This window comes from Thalia democratica, chromosome 4, assembly GCF_965202585.1.
Source record: "Thalia democratica chromosome 4, ktThaDemo2.hap1.1, whole genome shotgun sequence".
NCBI lineage: Eukaryota > Metazoa > Chordata > Thaliacea > Salpida > Salpidae > Thalia > Thalia democratica.
The window spans coordinates 24,642,081-24,658,342 of NC_139168.1; the positions used below are offsets into that span (position 1 = coordinate 24,642,081).

At 26.2% G+C, this 16,262-nt stretch overlaps 1 protein-coding gene across 1 annotated transcript; it reads left to right on the forward strand.

Annotated features, from left to right (window-relative positions):
- Positions 1–10,280: 10,280 nt before the first annotated feature.
- Positions 10,281–12,272, forward strand: LOC145834731 (heterogeneous nuclear ribonucleoprotein A/B-like). The gene is made up of 3 exons (XM_082942236.1): positions 10,281–10,616; positions 11,163–11,378; positions 11,640–12,272. Exons 1-3 carry the CDS (start codon positions 10,305–10,307, stop codon positions 12,099–12,101), a joined length of 990 nt encoding a protein of 329 aa, XP_082798362.1. The 5' UTR covers positions 10,281–10,304; the 3' UTR covers positions 12,102–12,272.
- The last annotated feature ends 3,990 nt before the right edge of the window (positions 12,273–16,262 follow it).

Consider the following 16,262-nt stretch of genomic DNA (forward strand, 5'->3'; position numbering starts at 1 on the left):
TTTATATATATTTTTGTTACACTATTTTAGTTTTTGTTTTTTTAAGTTTTTTTTTCGTAAAGCATGTATAAGATTAGAAAATATTTTTTTGGAAGAAGTTAAAACATGTAAACGAAGTATTTTTGTTAAAACTAAAAAGTTAAAAGTAAAGGACCAAAATGTAAGAAAGGTTGATTAAAAAGAGTTATCTTTTTATGTACTTTTGTTTGTTTTTTTTTTAATTGTGCATTAGATTAAAATTAAATGTTTTTGAAGTAGTTAAAGTATGTAAAATAAGTTTTCGTTAAATTAGTTCGCTAAAAAAATGAGTTATAGCACCAAAAATTAGTTAATGTCATTTAAAAAGTATTTTATTTACTTTTCATCGATTATTCTTTCTTTACTATTTTTAGATGTTTTTTAAGCTATAACATCTAAAAAATGTTTGCTTAAAATATTTCGTAAGAACTATTTTATACCTTACAGGTTATAAATGTATCATAATTAACTTTTTTTTTATAAATAAATTCTAATATACACAACTATTTTTAATAAACTTAAAGTTAATAAAAAGCTTTTATTTTTCTCTACATGCCACCAATTCGGTAGTTTTTATTTATTTTATTCTTAGTAACGTTTAAAAATATATTTTTTGCAATACACCTATTACAATTCATTAAAAAAAAACATTGTGTTCCCATTTTCCCTGAGTTTTGCAATTTCATTTAAAAATACTTAATTTCCCTAGATTAATTTTTTTTTTAGCACTTGACTTTTCCTAAATTTCCTTTTTTTGCCTAGTGTTGGACCATTTTTCAATTCCATATACGACTTATTTTGGTTATCTTTTTTTATAATATATATTACTCTTTAAAAGTTATGCGTATATAATTAAAACAATTAGAGTTCGAAACTCAATTTGATTCATGGAAAGAGTGTGAAAAAGTTGTTTTTATCTTCAGTTTAAAAGTTAGTTGTAAAAGTTCTAATTTGAATAGAAGTTGAAGCATAAACAAACAACTTTTCAAACTTTTAATTTTTTTCAATTACTCATTTCGAAACAGAGAGTTTTGTTTCTTTATGAGTTAGTTATCTACTAAATAAGCATTAGTAGATTTTATTAAAAGATTTGCATTAGTTTTAAGGGATAGCATAACAGTTCAATTTCTTAAACAAAAATTAAGGGGTCGCATCTCAAAAAATAGTTTTTTTAATGTAAGTCTAAAAAGTAACATTTTGTGGTAAAAAATAATAAATTTAAAATTACAAAAAATTTTTTAGCCATTTCTTAAAATTAAATATGGATTAGAAAATTGTTTATTGTTCATATAGGTATAATTAGTAAGATTATTATGGTATTTTTTTAAATAGGTTTTAAAAGAGATAGTTCACAACAACTCATAGTTTTTTTTTATGGTAAAAAAACATCAGTCTCAAACTCCACCCCTTGCAACGATAAACATTTTCTGTTACTCACAACATTAGAATTTGAATTGTCAGTATTTAGATACTCGTACTTTAAGCTTTAACGTTTTATGTAAAACTTTTTAGTTTCTAAAAATCAGATAAAGCATTTAGAAAGGCTGTGGAAATTCTCTTTCATTTTTGAAATTTTAGTTGGTTTGATAAACAAACAGTCTATTAATCTTGATAAATTTTTTAGAACACTTTTATTTTATATAATTTCTGATTCAGTTTTATAATGGGTAGGTGTCAAAATTGCACGAGGGAACATTTTAGCACAGGCTGAACTTTTATTATTTTTTTTTTTTTTTTTTAATTTTATTGTTACCCCTTATCCTCGGTCAGTAACTTTTCTTCTTTTTGTTTTTTTAATTAAATTAACTTTTATTTTTTGTTTTTATATTTTTTGTTTTTGTTTACTCTCGTGCAAAAATGACCCTCTGTGCAAAATTGTAACTCATGCAAAGTTTAGCCTTGGTGCAAAATTGTCTTCGTGCAAAAGTATCTTCGTGCAATTTAGTCCTCTTGTGCAATCTTGTCTTCGTGCATTTTTGACCCGTTTCCTTTATAATATATAAATGAAAGTAAAGTATGGCATTTTCAAACATGAAATTTTTATTTTAAGAATTGTTTACCAAATCAATAACTTTTTATTTGACTTCTTATTGTACTTAATTTAGTCTAGTACAATGAATTAATTTGGTTTATTTTAGATGTTTAATTTAAACTGAGTATCTACAGACTAAGTTAAGCTTTTAAACATATTAAGAAAGCCTATGAAAGTGTCCCTTGATTTTATTTTGAAATTTTAGTCTGAGTATGCATACATTAGTAAACGCTACCAAATTGTTTGTTTCAAGTAATAGTTTAGATTAGCTTTTGTGAAAGATAAGGTCATTTAACGAGTTAAACTATTCGATACAATATGTGGCTTTTATTCATAATTTCAAGTTATTAGTCGAAAAAATATTGGCCTTATATTCAGAGTTTATAGTTATTTACCGTGATTTAAAAGATTTTATAACTGAAAACGTAAGTTACAGCAAGGTTTAGTTATTTATAAAAGCGTTTCGTAAAGTTTCATGTGCACACTTTTGAGAAACACTTACTTATGACAACATAAAGAAATGATGAGAACACTTGTGAAAATTTACAACAAAATATAAAAGGTGTTTGCAATTTGTTTAACAAAGTTATGAAATAAAGTTTTTAAACATCTTTAAAACTCAAAGCAGAATATTTTTATTGCTTTTCCAAAATCTTATACAACTTTTTTCAGTAACTTTTTTAAATTTGATTATTGAGCCATATCTTAAAAGTAACATTTTAAAACCTTTTATAATAATTAGTTAGATCTCTAGTTATGTTGTAAAAAATTTACTTTTATTTGAAACTAATTGGTTCAGTTAAAATTATTGAGACACAAAAAATCAACACGCTACTTTCTTGCCCCCACATATAGCTAATTTTCAGATAGCTTTTTGGTTAAGTCACAGAAAAGACGTTAAAAGATACCCGTGGTGTATGGCTCGATGACCGAAAAGTTCTCCGTACAAAAAGTCCTAGAACTAAATATTTTGAGTATCTTTTTGTTTGTCTTTTTATGAATAATAACTTGTTAAACTTTAATTTTTCATCAAAAATAGTTTAAAGCAAAGTTTTTTTATAGGTAGAATTAATATTATCTTTTTTTAAATGCAAAGCAAAAAAGTAATTTTTGATATCAAAAAAAAAATTATAATAGTTTTGTCAAACACAAAATATATAAATCATTACAAAAAAAAGAATAGATAAATATTCAAAACATATTAACAATTAATGAAAATCGTTCAAACCAAATAACACTTAATTAAAAGGTTTTATTAATGAACTTTTGTTTATAAGTGTTTATAAGATCACATGACATCCAGCTACTAACCGCAAAAAAATACTAAGCTAGACTTTAATACGTTTAAATTCATATTTATTCTGCTTAATTAAGAAACAAGACAAATATTAAAAATAAGCAGTTTTTTGCTACTTTGGGGCAGCTGTGTTGCAAAACTCTTTGATATAAAAGAAATATTAACTCTTTTAAAAAATTGTTACATTTCTTCTATATCTAATAAATAAAGGTTTTACATGCCAATATTTGTAACCAGAATTAGAAAGTATAAATTGAAGTAAAGTACTTTTTAAATCGTATATTCTAAAAATGTAGTTGGTACTTGGTTGTGTTTTTATTTATGTTATAATTAAAGATAGTGTTAAAATATTAATTTTAGAATATGTTATTACTTAATATTACGATATAAAATTATCAAATTTTTCATATAAAACAAATATAATGAAAGCAAAATTTTTTTTAAATCAAACTATTGTAAACTTTTTATGCCGTTAGCTTTCTTTTGAAATTAATTAATCTTTTAGTTAATTTTTTAAAACTGAGGCAATTGCATCTATGTTTATAATTTTTTTTCTTATGTAATTTATTAACTCTATTCATAAATAAGTATAAAACGCATAAACTCAAAGTATTTAGTCATTATTTAAATCACTAACTTATTTTTGTTTATTAAATTAAATAATGAATTTTATTTGATAAACAAAAATAACGCAAGCTTAGTACTTGTAAAAATTTAGTTTACGTAAGATCTATAAAGTATGGTCATGTTATTTAAAAAATAACCCTTATAACTTTAATTTTAAATGTAAGTTTAGCATTTCGCATTTTTTGCAGGTTGTTAAAGTTCATTAGACAAAACACGCAACTCAACAAAAAAAAGTTAGAGTTTTGTTACCTTTCAATCATGTAGCACAACAAACTAGTAATAATTGGTTATTATTGGTAAATTTTCCAAAAAAAGTTTGCAAGCTTAAGTTTTACATATAGTTGTTTTTTATCAGAAACAAGTTTTAAAAAGCTTTGTTGGGAGATTATTAGACTTTTTTTTTAAATATTGCAACATGTATGTTAAAAAAACTCTGTAATGATTAAATGCTTTTTTTAATCATTAGCTTTTATATTACATATATAATATAGTTATTTTTGTAAATGTGTCAACAATTGAATTTTAATCTTTCAACGTTCAACTTTTACTTTTTTTTTGTTGTGTTTAGGTAAAACATTTGTTACATTTTTTTTGTAAAAAGTTATAACCTTTGCGAAAGTTTAAGTTTAGTTAAGTTTAATTTTGCCAACATTTAAACTGTGAATAATATTGTTAATTCCAGGTTTTTAACCTACAGAAAACAATTTGTCTGCATTATTTTTAAATTAAACGTTCATTTTATACAAATGCTAGAAATCAAATAGCTTGCACAGTTGTTGAAATCCTAATGTTGCTAAGCCTTTTCGTTTTATCTATTGTTGCTTTTAAATAGTTAAATCTGGTAACTTTGCTTTGCACGAAAAGAAGGATCTTGATCTAGTGTAGACAAAACTTTTTGACAGACACCAAATAGCTCTTTTTTCAATTATAAACATTTTTAAAAACTTAGTGTTGTTGCAATAACTTTAACAGATTATTGTTAGTGTACAATAGTGATTTTTGTTGCAAACATCGTTGTTTAAAAAGGCATCATTCATAACCCGTAAAAGAAATAAATTTTTTAACTCATATTAATCTTATTAAATAATTTTTATATGTTAATTTGGTATTCTATAACAATATTTTAACAAAAAACATTTTTAAATTGAACTTTAGTTATATTTAAAAAAATTACTCTCGTCATAATAATAGTTCTAATTGTACTATAACATTTGTTTCTGTTATATCTATGTAAGTTTCAATCTTACAACGTTTAACTATTACAGTTACTACACCTAACGAATATTTAATTTTTTTATGAAAACAAATTTTAGCGTATAATATTCTATATTTTCAAAATTAAGTTTAAAATTAAATATTGTTTAAAAACTTTAAAAAACTTAGTTTGTGTTCTTGAATTTTACTTAAAGCTTTATGTTGTTTCTGTAGTTTTGCTAGAGGTACCTTGCTACTGAATTCAAGAAACTACTGGCAAGGCGGGTAAAGGCTAAAGTAGTAAGGATATACAAATAAAATTCAAACTTGTTACTTAAACTAAGTTACTTGCTTAAAATTTAAAAAACAAAGTTTTTTTTTGTGAAATTTTAAAAAACAAAGGATTATGTTCTATTTTCTAGTAATTTAGATTTAGTCAACTTATTTTAATTTTACTAATTTTTTTTAATAGTCTTATAAGCACAATTGAATAGTAAGGAAATCTTGAGTATACTTTTAAAATTAAACCAAAAATAAAAAACCAGTACATCAACTTTATACCTAAATATATCAAACTCTACATTTAATAGTCACATTATGCTCAACAGTAATTTGACAAAAAATATTTTTCTCAACAGAGAACAATTTTTTATAGTTTATAAGTTATAAAAAAGCTGAATCTATGTTCAACTATCATTAACATTTTTAAATTTTTAACATAAAAATCATTTCAAAAGCATCTTGTGAATATTAGGACATTAATGTTTTAAAACTAGTTGTAAGCATTTTGTTTTTTAAATTTTATAAGCATACTCAATTAATTACAAATAAGTATTCCACACTAGTTAAAATTAAATTATATTAATTAATTTAAAAACCTTAATTATTAATTAATCAAAAAAAAAAATGATTAGTAACTGTTATATAGTTTGGTAATGTGTTTCATTGAATTTAACCAATATTACCAAGTTAATGAATATCAATGAGTTAGTTGTAGACTATTTATAATTGCAATTAATTTTTCTAAACTATATTTAAAATATCTTACTTGATTAATATTCTTACAGATAAACTTGTAAAGTTTTGGAAATTCTTTGAAGAGTGCTTGCAACATGAGTAGAAGATCTAAATGAGATGGTATTTTTAAAAGTATTTTATCCATATTCTTAAGTTTTTTATATAAAAAACAACTTTATTTAGCATATTAAATAATTTTTAAATTAATGCTGTCACTTTTCAGTGTTAAATAAAAATGTAATCAATTAACGTCAACAAATGTATTATATCTAAATATGTGTGTACAGGGTTGCCCAAAAACCTGGAGTTTGACAATTTTGGCTATAAAACCTGAAATTTTAGAAATTTTGAAAAAAGACCTGGAGTTTTAAACAAAAATCACTTAAAAACCTAGAATTTAAACAATTTTTGCATGTTGAGTAGCAAAATATCAATTAGACAGAAAAAATCTATCATATAGGTGAATTTTTTTTGTCATTTTCAAAATTTTCAAATTATTTTTAAAAACAAACTTTACAAACTTTAAAAAGTAGCTTTACAGTATCTTTTCAGTGTTTTTTATTATTTAACACAGTTTTTAACCTTTAACAAAACTTTAAACTACAAATCGACCAAAAAATGTGTACTTTTAAAAACATGGATGAAATTTTGATAACCTGGAGAAAATTGGCCTAAAACATTTGGAAACCCTGTGTATACCAGTGAACATTTTACATCAATTTTGAAATTTTAGGTAAAAAAAAACCCTGAAATTTTGGACATAAATTATCAGAAAGCTGAAATTACAAACAGTTTATATATATTTAAGTTTGAAATGATCAAAAAAAATATTGTTAATAACATTTTTGATAAATGTAAAATACATTTTAAATATCAATATAGTATCTTTTAAGTAGTTTTTTATTTTTGTAAGTATTTTCCCATTTAAGTTTAGTTTTTTTACTTGAAAGAGGCAAGAAAACTTCTATTCTAAAAAAGCTAGAGAAAATTTTAGTGGCCACTCTGGTATATCTGCATTCCGTTCTATGTATTAGTATTAGTCTTTGTTAACAAATGCATAGGCTTGAGGCTAAATAACTCAAATCAAATATTGTAATTTATAGCTAATAAATGTTAAGTATAAAGAATTTATTTAACTAATGCTAAATTATTTAAATTTTAACATTAATGCATAAAACAGGGTTGTCAATTACTTCAGTTAACTCAGACTAATTTAAAAGTTTTATAAAAGTCAGCCTAAGTTTAATGTTTTTCCTACATCCTATACTAGTTTATATGATATAAACATATATTAGTTTCTTTAGAATGATGTTTTTAAACTTTATCATGTTATTGTAATGGTACTTTCAACCTTGATAAAAAGTTATTTTGAGTTTTTACTTTTAATACTCCATTTATAAAACTTTCATAAACTCAAGTTGACTTAAGTAGTTTCATGTCAGGTTATACTTAAGTTGCTAAAGCTGAATTTTTTACTAAAAAAATGATAACCTTGTCTGTATTTTTGTTACAAGGGGTTTACTACATAAATTAAAATAAAGGGCTGGCTTGCTTTAAAAGCTGGCAGTACTGATGAAATATGATAAACACTATTTTAAATTTATGTGTCTTTCATCATTCATGAGTTGTAACTAATTAGGAACTCTTGACTAGAATATTTTTGAAATAAAACTGTAACTAACCTTAGGCATATGATAAAATCCGTTATATATCAGTAATCAGGGTTGCCACTTTACCTGGAATCCTAGAAAAACCTGAATTAGACAATTTAGGCAAAAAAGTCTGAAATTTGGAAAGTTTTTATAAAAACCTTGAAAAACCTGGCATTATAAAAAAAAATCACTAAAACTCTTGAATTTTCGATTTGACTCAAAAAGTCTATCATATAAATAAATCTTTTTTGTCATCATCAAAAATTTTTATTTATTAAAAAACATATTTAAAGTAGCTTAACAGTATCTTTTCAATGTTTATATACTATTTAACATAGTTTTGTATCTTAAACTTAACTCTAAACTAAAAATAGACCCAAAAATATGTACTTTTAAAAACCTGGAAAAATTTTTGATAAATGAGTGGCAACCCTGAGTAATAAATAAAATCAGAGCTAGGACTAACAGCTTAAGAAGTAAAACTATTTAAAGATATAAAAAGTTTTATACAAGCCTAGTATAGTTTCTTAATAAGTTGTTCTACATTTTAGTTATTAGTTTTATGTATTAGGGATTTACTAGCTACTAAGGATAACTGAGAATATAAGATTTAAAAAAAACTGAAGGTTTGATTAATTTAAGCATTTTCAATAAACTCAGGCTAGTTTGAACTTTTTTTTTGTAAAACTCAGGTTAGTTTTGAATAAAAAATTAGGCCAGTTTTTATGACTTAAATGTTCTTTTTTTCCTTAAAAATTTTGTTTCTTAATTAATGAAATCTAATTATCAGAAAAACAATTCTGATTAGAACTACTTAAAACAACTTATTGTAAATTGAATCTATAATTCTAATTATACATGTAAATAAATGTTACAGCTAATTGCAGGGTTGCCACTTTACCTGGAATCCTGGAAAAACGTAAAAAAACATGGAATTTGACAATTTAGGCAAAAATAACCTGGAAAAACCTGGAATTTAAGAAATTTTGAAAAAAACCTTAAAAAACCTGGAATTTTGAACAAAAAACCTGGAAAAACCTGGAATTTTTAGGAATTTCAACATATTAAGTAGTAAAAATTTTGTTTGACTTAAAAAATTTATCATATAGATAAAAAATTTTTGTCATCACCAAAAATTTTTTTATTAAAAAACACATTTTAAGTAGCTTTACAGTATCTTTTTAATCTTTTTATACTGTTTAACACTGTTTCTTACCTTAGATTTAACTTTAAACTAAAAATAAACCCAAAAATGTGTACTTTTAAAAACCTGGAAGAAATTTGAAAAACCTGGAAAAATTTTTGAAAAAACGAGTGGCAACCCTGTAATTAATTACCGATTATTTAAAATCAAATTGATAGACGAATCTAAATTTGCTTGAAAAACTCAATCTTAAGCATGTAATTTTTTTTTACAAAAATTAACTTTGGCTTTTATATGAAAGCTTTAAGTACAAACTACAAGCCAGTTTTTATAGAATTCAAAAATATCATTTAAATTTTGGGATATTTAATTTTTTGTAAAAATTTTCCAATATAAACGTATGGACCGCACATTTTTCAAGGTCAATTTTCTGGGAAATTTTAAAATTTACTAAAAATCTATCTCCTCCTTCATTTTTCAAGCAATCTTCTTCAAATTTTCAGGAAACGTTCCTTATAATAAAAGAAAAAACGTTACTATAGAATAATATTAATTTAAAAAAATCAAAAATTTATCACAAAAATTAAAAAAAAAAGTGTTTTTTTTTCAAAAAAAATTTTTTTTACATAATTTTATTTTAATTCCAAATTAAAGTTTTTTTGTTATTGTATAAAGATTAGACTGTGAAAGTTTAAAGAAGATTGCTTAAAAAATGTAGGAGGAGATATATTTTAAATTAAATAGTCTTTTTTTGCTGTTTTAGTTTTCCCTTCCTATAGGGATTTCCTATTATGCGGCCAGACTTTGACTGGTCATATCTCAAAAAATATTCGAATTTTGAAAAACGATAAAAAGCATCTTGAATTTTTTTTTAAAATAAGATCAACTTGTAAAAACATAGTCCCCCCTATGGCCTTAAATTAGCTTAGCAGTATCTTTTCAATGTTCTTAAACTATGTAACACAGTTTCCTAACTTAAACTTGACTTGAAACTAAAAATTGACCCAAAAATATGTACTTTTAAACACCTGGAGGAAATTTTGAAAACCTAAAGAAAATAGGCCAAAAACAATTAGCAACCCTTTATGTGTATGTAAGATTCCATATTTTGTCTGTGAATGTTAACTTACTGAATTTAAAGACTTAATTGTTTGAAAGAAATCAGCTTAATATAATTTTTATACCAACTGTATTTTAATTAAAGTTTTAAACTAATTTCCACTGTAATGAGCTAAACAAATTACAATTTCTAAACAGTAACTTGGCCTAAAAATATCATAAAAACATTATTTTTAAGAATCTTAAAAAACTAAACAAATAAAAATGGAAAACGAACAAGTAGCCCAACAACAAGAAGAAGAGCAAGTTGTTGAACAAATGGCAACTGAGGAAGCAGAAGCCGCCACAGAGGAGGTAGCACAGGAAGTTGAAGCTAAAGAGGAGGCAACCGAGGAGGTAGCACAGGAACAACCAACGGAGCAGGAGACTAACGGGGAAGGGGACGCCCCCAAGGAGGTTAAGGAGGGTGACCTGATCAAGGCGTCCACCGACAATGAGTTAAAGTTGTTCATTGGGGGACTTCCCAGGGACACTACAAGTACTCACATGAAGGAGTATTTCAGCACCTTCGGCAAAGTGAGTTGATTTAAATAGTTAAGTTTTTGTTAGTGTGATGTGCTTAAAATAAAAAAATAAGTATTTAAGTAATAAAAGTGTACTTTACTTTTAAAGATTAAAAGATTGAGCTCTACAATTAATTTTGTTGAATTTTGTAACCAATTTGATATGTATTCTTAATAAAAATAGTCTTAAAATAATTCCAAAGGTTTTTTTTCAACAAGGTCTGTTTAAAACTTTCTATTAATGTTATTATCCTTACTGAAAATTACTTTACTAAAAATTTGCAAATCTAGTTTAAAACAAAATGCTTTAGTTCTTTCACGTCAAATGCTTTATCTAAATGAATTTTAGCTGTTAAAGGATATGTGTATCAAAAGTTTTCAAGCATTCAAATATGAATCTCTTCTGTTCACTGTTATTGTGTTTAATGCTTCCTACATACATTATAAAACTTAATATTTGAAACTTAATATTAATAAATTGAATTTGTTTGGCAACTTCAAATTTTAAAGTGTGAATTCCAGCACAAGTTTTCCCTGAATTAACTAACAAACCAATCAGGTTGCCGATGCCATCATCATGAAGGACTTCGAAACCGGCAAGCCGCGAGGATTCGGCTTCGTGCTGTTCGAGGAGCAGGAGGTGGTTGAGAAGGTGCTGGCAGCCGAGAAGCACGAGCTGAACGGCGGCAAGGTGGAGCCGAAGAAGTGCGAGAAGAAGGAGGGAAAGATGTTCGTGGGCGGAATCAAGTCCTCAACCGAGGATGATGTAGTCAAGGTAACAACTTCTTTACTAATTAATATGTTCTTCAAATTTTTTTTATGAGGTTGATGTGATATAGAATTTCTTTCTTATTCTGTTTATAACTAAACACCCTGATTTTATTTAAATATTATATCTGACGGTAATGTAATGTTTCTTCCCATTTTTATAAACAATCTCGTTTACCTACGAATTCTACCTGACCTCCTGCATTTCTGCTTTTCTTCTAACAGCATGTTTTAAACTATCGCAACACTTTTATATTTTTCCACGTAGGCTCACTTTGAAAAGTTCGGTGAGATCGAGTCGTACGAACGCCCCAAGGACCGCAGCACTGGCAAGCTGAAGGGGTTCTGCTTCATCGCGTTCAAGAAGGACGGCATCGTGAGGCTGTGCTGCAAGGAGCAGGAGCACGAGATAGACGGGTCGCGGGTGGAGTGCAAGGAGAACAAGCAGCAGAAGAAGAAGCCACAATTCCAGCAGCAGCAGGGCTACGGCTACCAGGGAGGCTACGGCGACTACGGGTACGGTTACCAGGGATACGACCAGTCGGGCGGCTACGGGTACCAGGGAGGATACGGGTACGGAGCGTACGGGGGCCAGTACGGAGGATATGGTGGTTATGGCAACCAGGGGGGCGGTTTCAGGGGAGGACCCAGGGGCGGCAAGAGGGGAGGTAGGGGAGGTTTTGGAAAGTCGCAGAGGGGAGGAGGCAACAATTTCTACCAGCCTTATTAAGAGGGCTGTTTTTAAATTTTTAAAAAATCTATTGTGGCGTCCTTTTCTTTGCTGATTTCCCGCGATTCGAATTAGCGCGTTTTCTCTTCCGCAACTTTCCATTGTAAATATCGTGTTTGTTTTTTTTCGTAGTGTTGTAAATCTTTTAGTGAATAAAATAGTTAAGGTTGATTAATTAGTGGTGTTGTTTTAATTATAATTTAAAGGATGATAATATAGTTTTACCACTTGTCTAGTTGACTCAAGGATTGTCTAGTGTTTATGAAAATTAAGTTAATAATAAAAAATATAATGACTGAATAAAAATTGGTAAAAATATCAACTAAAAATTAAACAACTGTTTGCTGAAACATTTTACTTTTTGTTATCGTCGTCTCCGAGTTATAGGATTGAAAATTAATAAACCCAGAATATAAGTATTTAGTTAGTAAGGGGTCAGAAAAGCACGGAATTTACTTAGCAATTTTTTTCTTAGGCTAGAATAACATTAGTACTTGAATATTTAAATAAAGATGTGGAAATATAAATAATCTCTTTAAATATCGGTAATTTGAGCAATCTTTATTAGTTAAGAATGTCATATTAAACTAACTATATAATGTCATATAAATAGAACATACTATGAAATTGTAAGCTAAAGGTTAATAAGCTATAAATATGTTACAAATTGGATAATTTTAACGATAATATTTTGGTACTTTAAGTTTAATATATACTGCATAAAGCTATTACATTAGACTACCGCTTAAGTACGCACTTTTTTTGGTACGCACCCCGCCTTAAGTACGCACTTATCCAGAAAGTCAAAATATTTTTATTTACTAACTTTCAGAATATCTGCAAAAGAAAGACTAATTTTAATGTGACATAATAAAAAACTATAATAAATAAACAAAATAAACATAAAAAGAAACAACAAAAAACTAAAGGAAAAAAAAATTAATGAGCATCTTATCATTTTGCACTTATACTATAAATGTTTCTACTGATATAAACTTTCTTACAAAAACAGTCCTGAAACGTTTTTCTTTCAAATAAAAAAAAATCAAACACTTTTTAGCTAATGGAAAATTATAATAAATGTATTACGCTTTCTAAATTAAATGTTTAAAGAAAACCTCGGCTATAAAAAACAAAACTAGGTTTATTCAAAACCGAAACAATTTAGCAAGTAACAGAAAAATGGTTTTAAGTAATAAATAAAACTTAACTTAGCTTGACTAGCAAACTATTCAGAATAAAAAAATAAAACTTGGCTCTATTTCATCATGTCAAAAAGTGTGAGCTAAATTTCATATTATACTATGTCGTCAAAAAGTACGCACTACCCGCGCTAAGTACGCACTTTTTGGTCGGGTTCAATTTGCGTACAAAAGCGGTAGTCTACAGTACAATCCTAGCATACAAGCTTTCGGTTTCTTTAAATTTTTTTACAAAGTTAGAATAGTTATGAGGTTGAAATTTTACCGAAAATATTAAATAAAAAGGATAATAACATTGGTAAACAATTTACATTTGTTTTTACAATTTCTGATGACTTGATAGTCTATTAAAAATTAACTCATCATTTTAAAAGTACATAAAGATGTTTAGATCCTCTTATTTTTACATGCACGCGTTTTGCAATATTTTATACTAATCTATGTGTTATGAAAATTATATATACAGGGTTGTCACTCTACCTGGAATTTGACAATTTAGGCTAGAAAAACCTGTAATTTTTAATATTTTCAGTTGTAAAATTTTGATTTGACACAAAAAATCTATCATATAATTAAGATTTTTTGTCATCATCAATTTTTTTTTTAAACACATTTAAAGTGACTTTACAGTATCTTTTCAATTTTTTATACCATTTAACACAGTTTCTAAAATAGAAATTAACTTAAAACTAAAAATAGACCCAAAAATGTGTACTTTTAAAAACCTGGAAAAAAATTTGAAAAAAACGAGTGGCAACCCTGTATATATAGACTACTACAAGGATAAATAAACTAAATTCACCATTTTTCTACAGTTTAACGGTTCTAATACTTTTAAACTATAATTAAATTAAAAGGCTACTAGTAAGAATTTTTATTTAAAATATTTATAAGACGATACTTTCAAAAACCTCATAAATAACTTTTATTATATAACTAATTAAACATCTTTTAAATGAATACTTTATAAGATCTAAAACTATTCCATGCGAATGTTTCACTCTGTGCTAAAATGAAGTCGTGCTAAAGTGATGCTGTGCTTTTCCCATTTAATTTTGTTTTAAAAATCTATATTTGAAGTCTGACATAATTTTAGCTATCTTGCACGAGTTATATATAAAATAAGGGTTTCTAATACTACTTTATAAAACACCATAGTTATGCTTCTTTAAGTTAACATCGAAGTGCTGCATGAAGTAGTAAGGTTACTATTTTCTATTTTCTTACCAGGTTTATTGAACTAAAAAGAAAAATTGCTCAAAAACTTTTTGGTCCAAGGACCTGGATACACAAAAAGATCTCTCGGTCATCGAGTTGCATACCCAACTTAAATCAAAATTATGAAAAGAAAATTTCAACTCTAAAACGAAAAACTCTGCTAGTTAAAAAATAATTTATCAAGCATAAATTCATATTTTTTACCAAAAAAGTTCTTCTAAGACATTGCTACTCTCATTCAGTTTAAATAATAAAAGAAGCTTTTAATTTCTTATATATTTTTAAGTTTTCACTACTTAGCTTTGTTCATAACCTAGGCAGTCATTTAAACAACTTAAAGAATTAATACTTATGTAGATATGTATAATCTCTACTGATTTTCGTTCGTGAAGGTATACAAACTAAGTACAAACAGTCACTTGATGTTATTATGTGAAAGAACACAACTTCTCATTAATCTCAGCAAGACGCTTGATGGTTGGCAAATTGGAACATCATCAGTTTTAATTGTAGAAGAACTAGTACTTATAATATGTTTCATTGCACAACCATCTCAATAAACCACATTTTATTTTTAATAAATTTCGAATGTGGTTCATTGCAGGTTTGGCGAATTAGTTTCTTGAGATTTTTTTGGAAAACTTGCCTTTATCACATGTATTATTGGATTGTCAATATTATTCATAAACATGTCAATAAATATTTTCTGACGATAAATCAATTAGACAACAAAAGCATCGTGAGCATATATTACTGAAAAGGAGACTACCGTGCTTTAATTTGACCGAATTAGTACATAAATGAGTCGAAAATTGGATTTTGTTCAAAGTTTTCTAAGCAATTTATTTTTAAACATATATTTAAGTATGAGTAACCAAGTTGTGTTTTTTAAAGCATCATACATGTATTTTATTTATTAAGTTTAGGTAAAAAACACAGCTAAAGTAGATAAAAGGCAAATTATGAGGGTGCCAGGTAAACTGCAAGTTAGTTAAAAAACATTTATAGAAAAGTTATTAAGCTTACTTTTTAATGCTTTATATAGTGCATCCTAGAAAAAAACTTACAGGTTATAACTTGGTAATGTGGTAAAAATTGCATTTTTTAATAGTTTGTTGAGCGACAAAAAAAGCTCAAAATATTTGGTTCTAGAACCTTATGGTTATCAAGTCGCACACCACTTGTATACCTTTTAATGTCTTGTCCAGGACTGATTGAATAGCATAGGTTAAAAAAAAACAATTAAGTACAACAAGAAAGTTCAAGATTAAGTCATTAAAAAAAAATAAATTTAATATAAAGAGTCTAAAACTTAATTATAAAACAGCTTTATATTTACCCTTACATGAATTATAAGCATTAATAAAAAAAAACTTTTTTTCTTTAAAGGCAACAAATAAACTTATATTTGTATAGAGTGAGCTACAGTGTTATACTATTAGTCTCTAGTTAAAACCATATGCATTTTGTTTGTTATTAAAGATTATTTACAAGTTTCATTTTACTTTAAGATATAAAAGTTTCTAGTATTTTTGTTATTTAAGACATTAAGTTTACAATTGTGTTAAACTCTATACACTAAAAAGATATTTATACACTGTAAATTGCTTTGATATTTACAAAGTCTTATTATTTATAAAAAGAGCTTAACAAAAGCATTTTTTTACATAGAAAGAATTTTTAAATAAAACTATTGTTATTTATTCCGAACTTAAATTTATTTTAATAAATGTTAGATATA

Coding starts and splice junctions, on each gene's coding strand:
- LOC145834731 (XM_082942236.1), top strand. CDS start 10,305: ATGGAAAACGAACAAGTAGCCCAACAACAAGAAGAAGAGCAAGTTGTT. Junction 10,617..11,162: donor ATTTCAGCACCTTCGGCAAA/GTGAGTTGATTT, acceptor CAAACCAATCAG/GTTGCCGATGCCATCATCAT. Junction 11,379..11,639: donor CCGAGGATGATGTAGTCAAG/GTAACAACTTCT, acceptor TTTTCCACGTAG/GCTCACTTTGAAAAGTTCGG.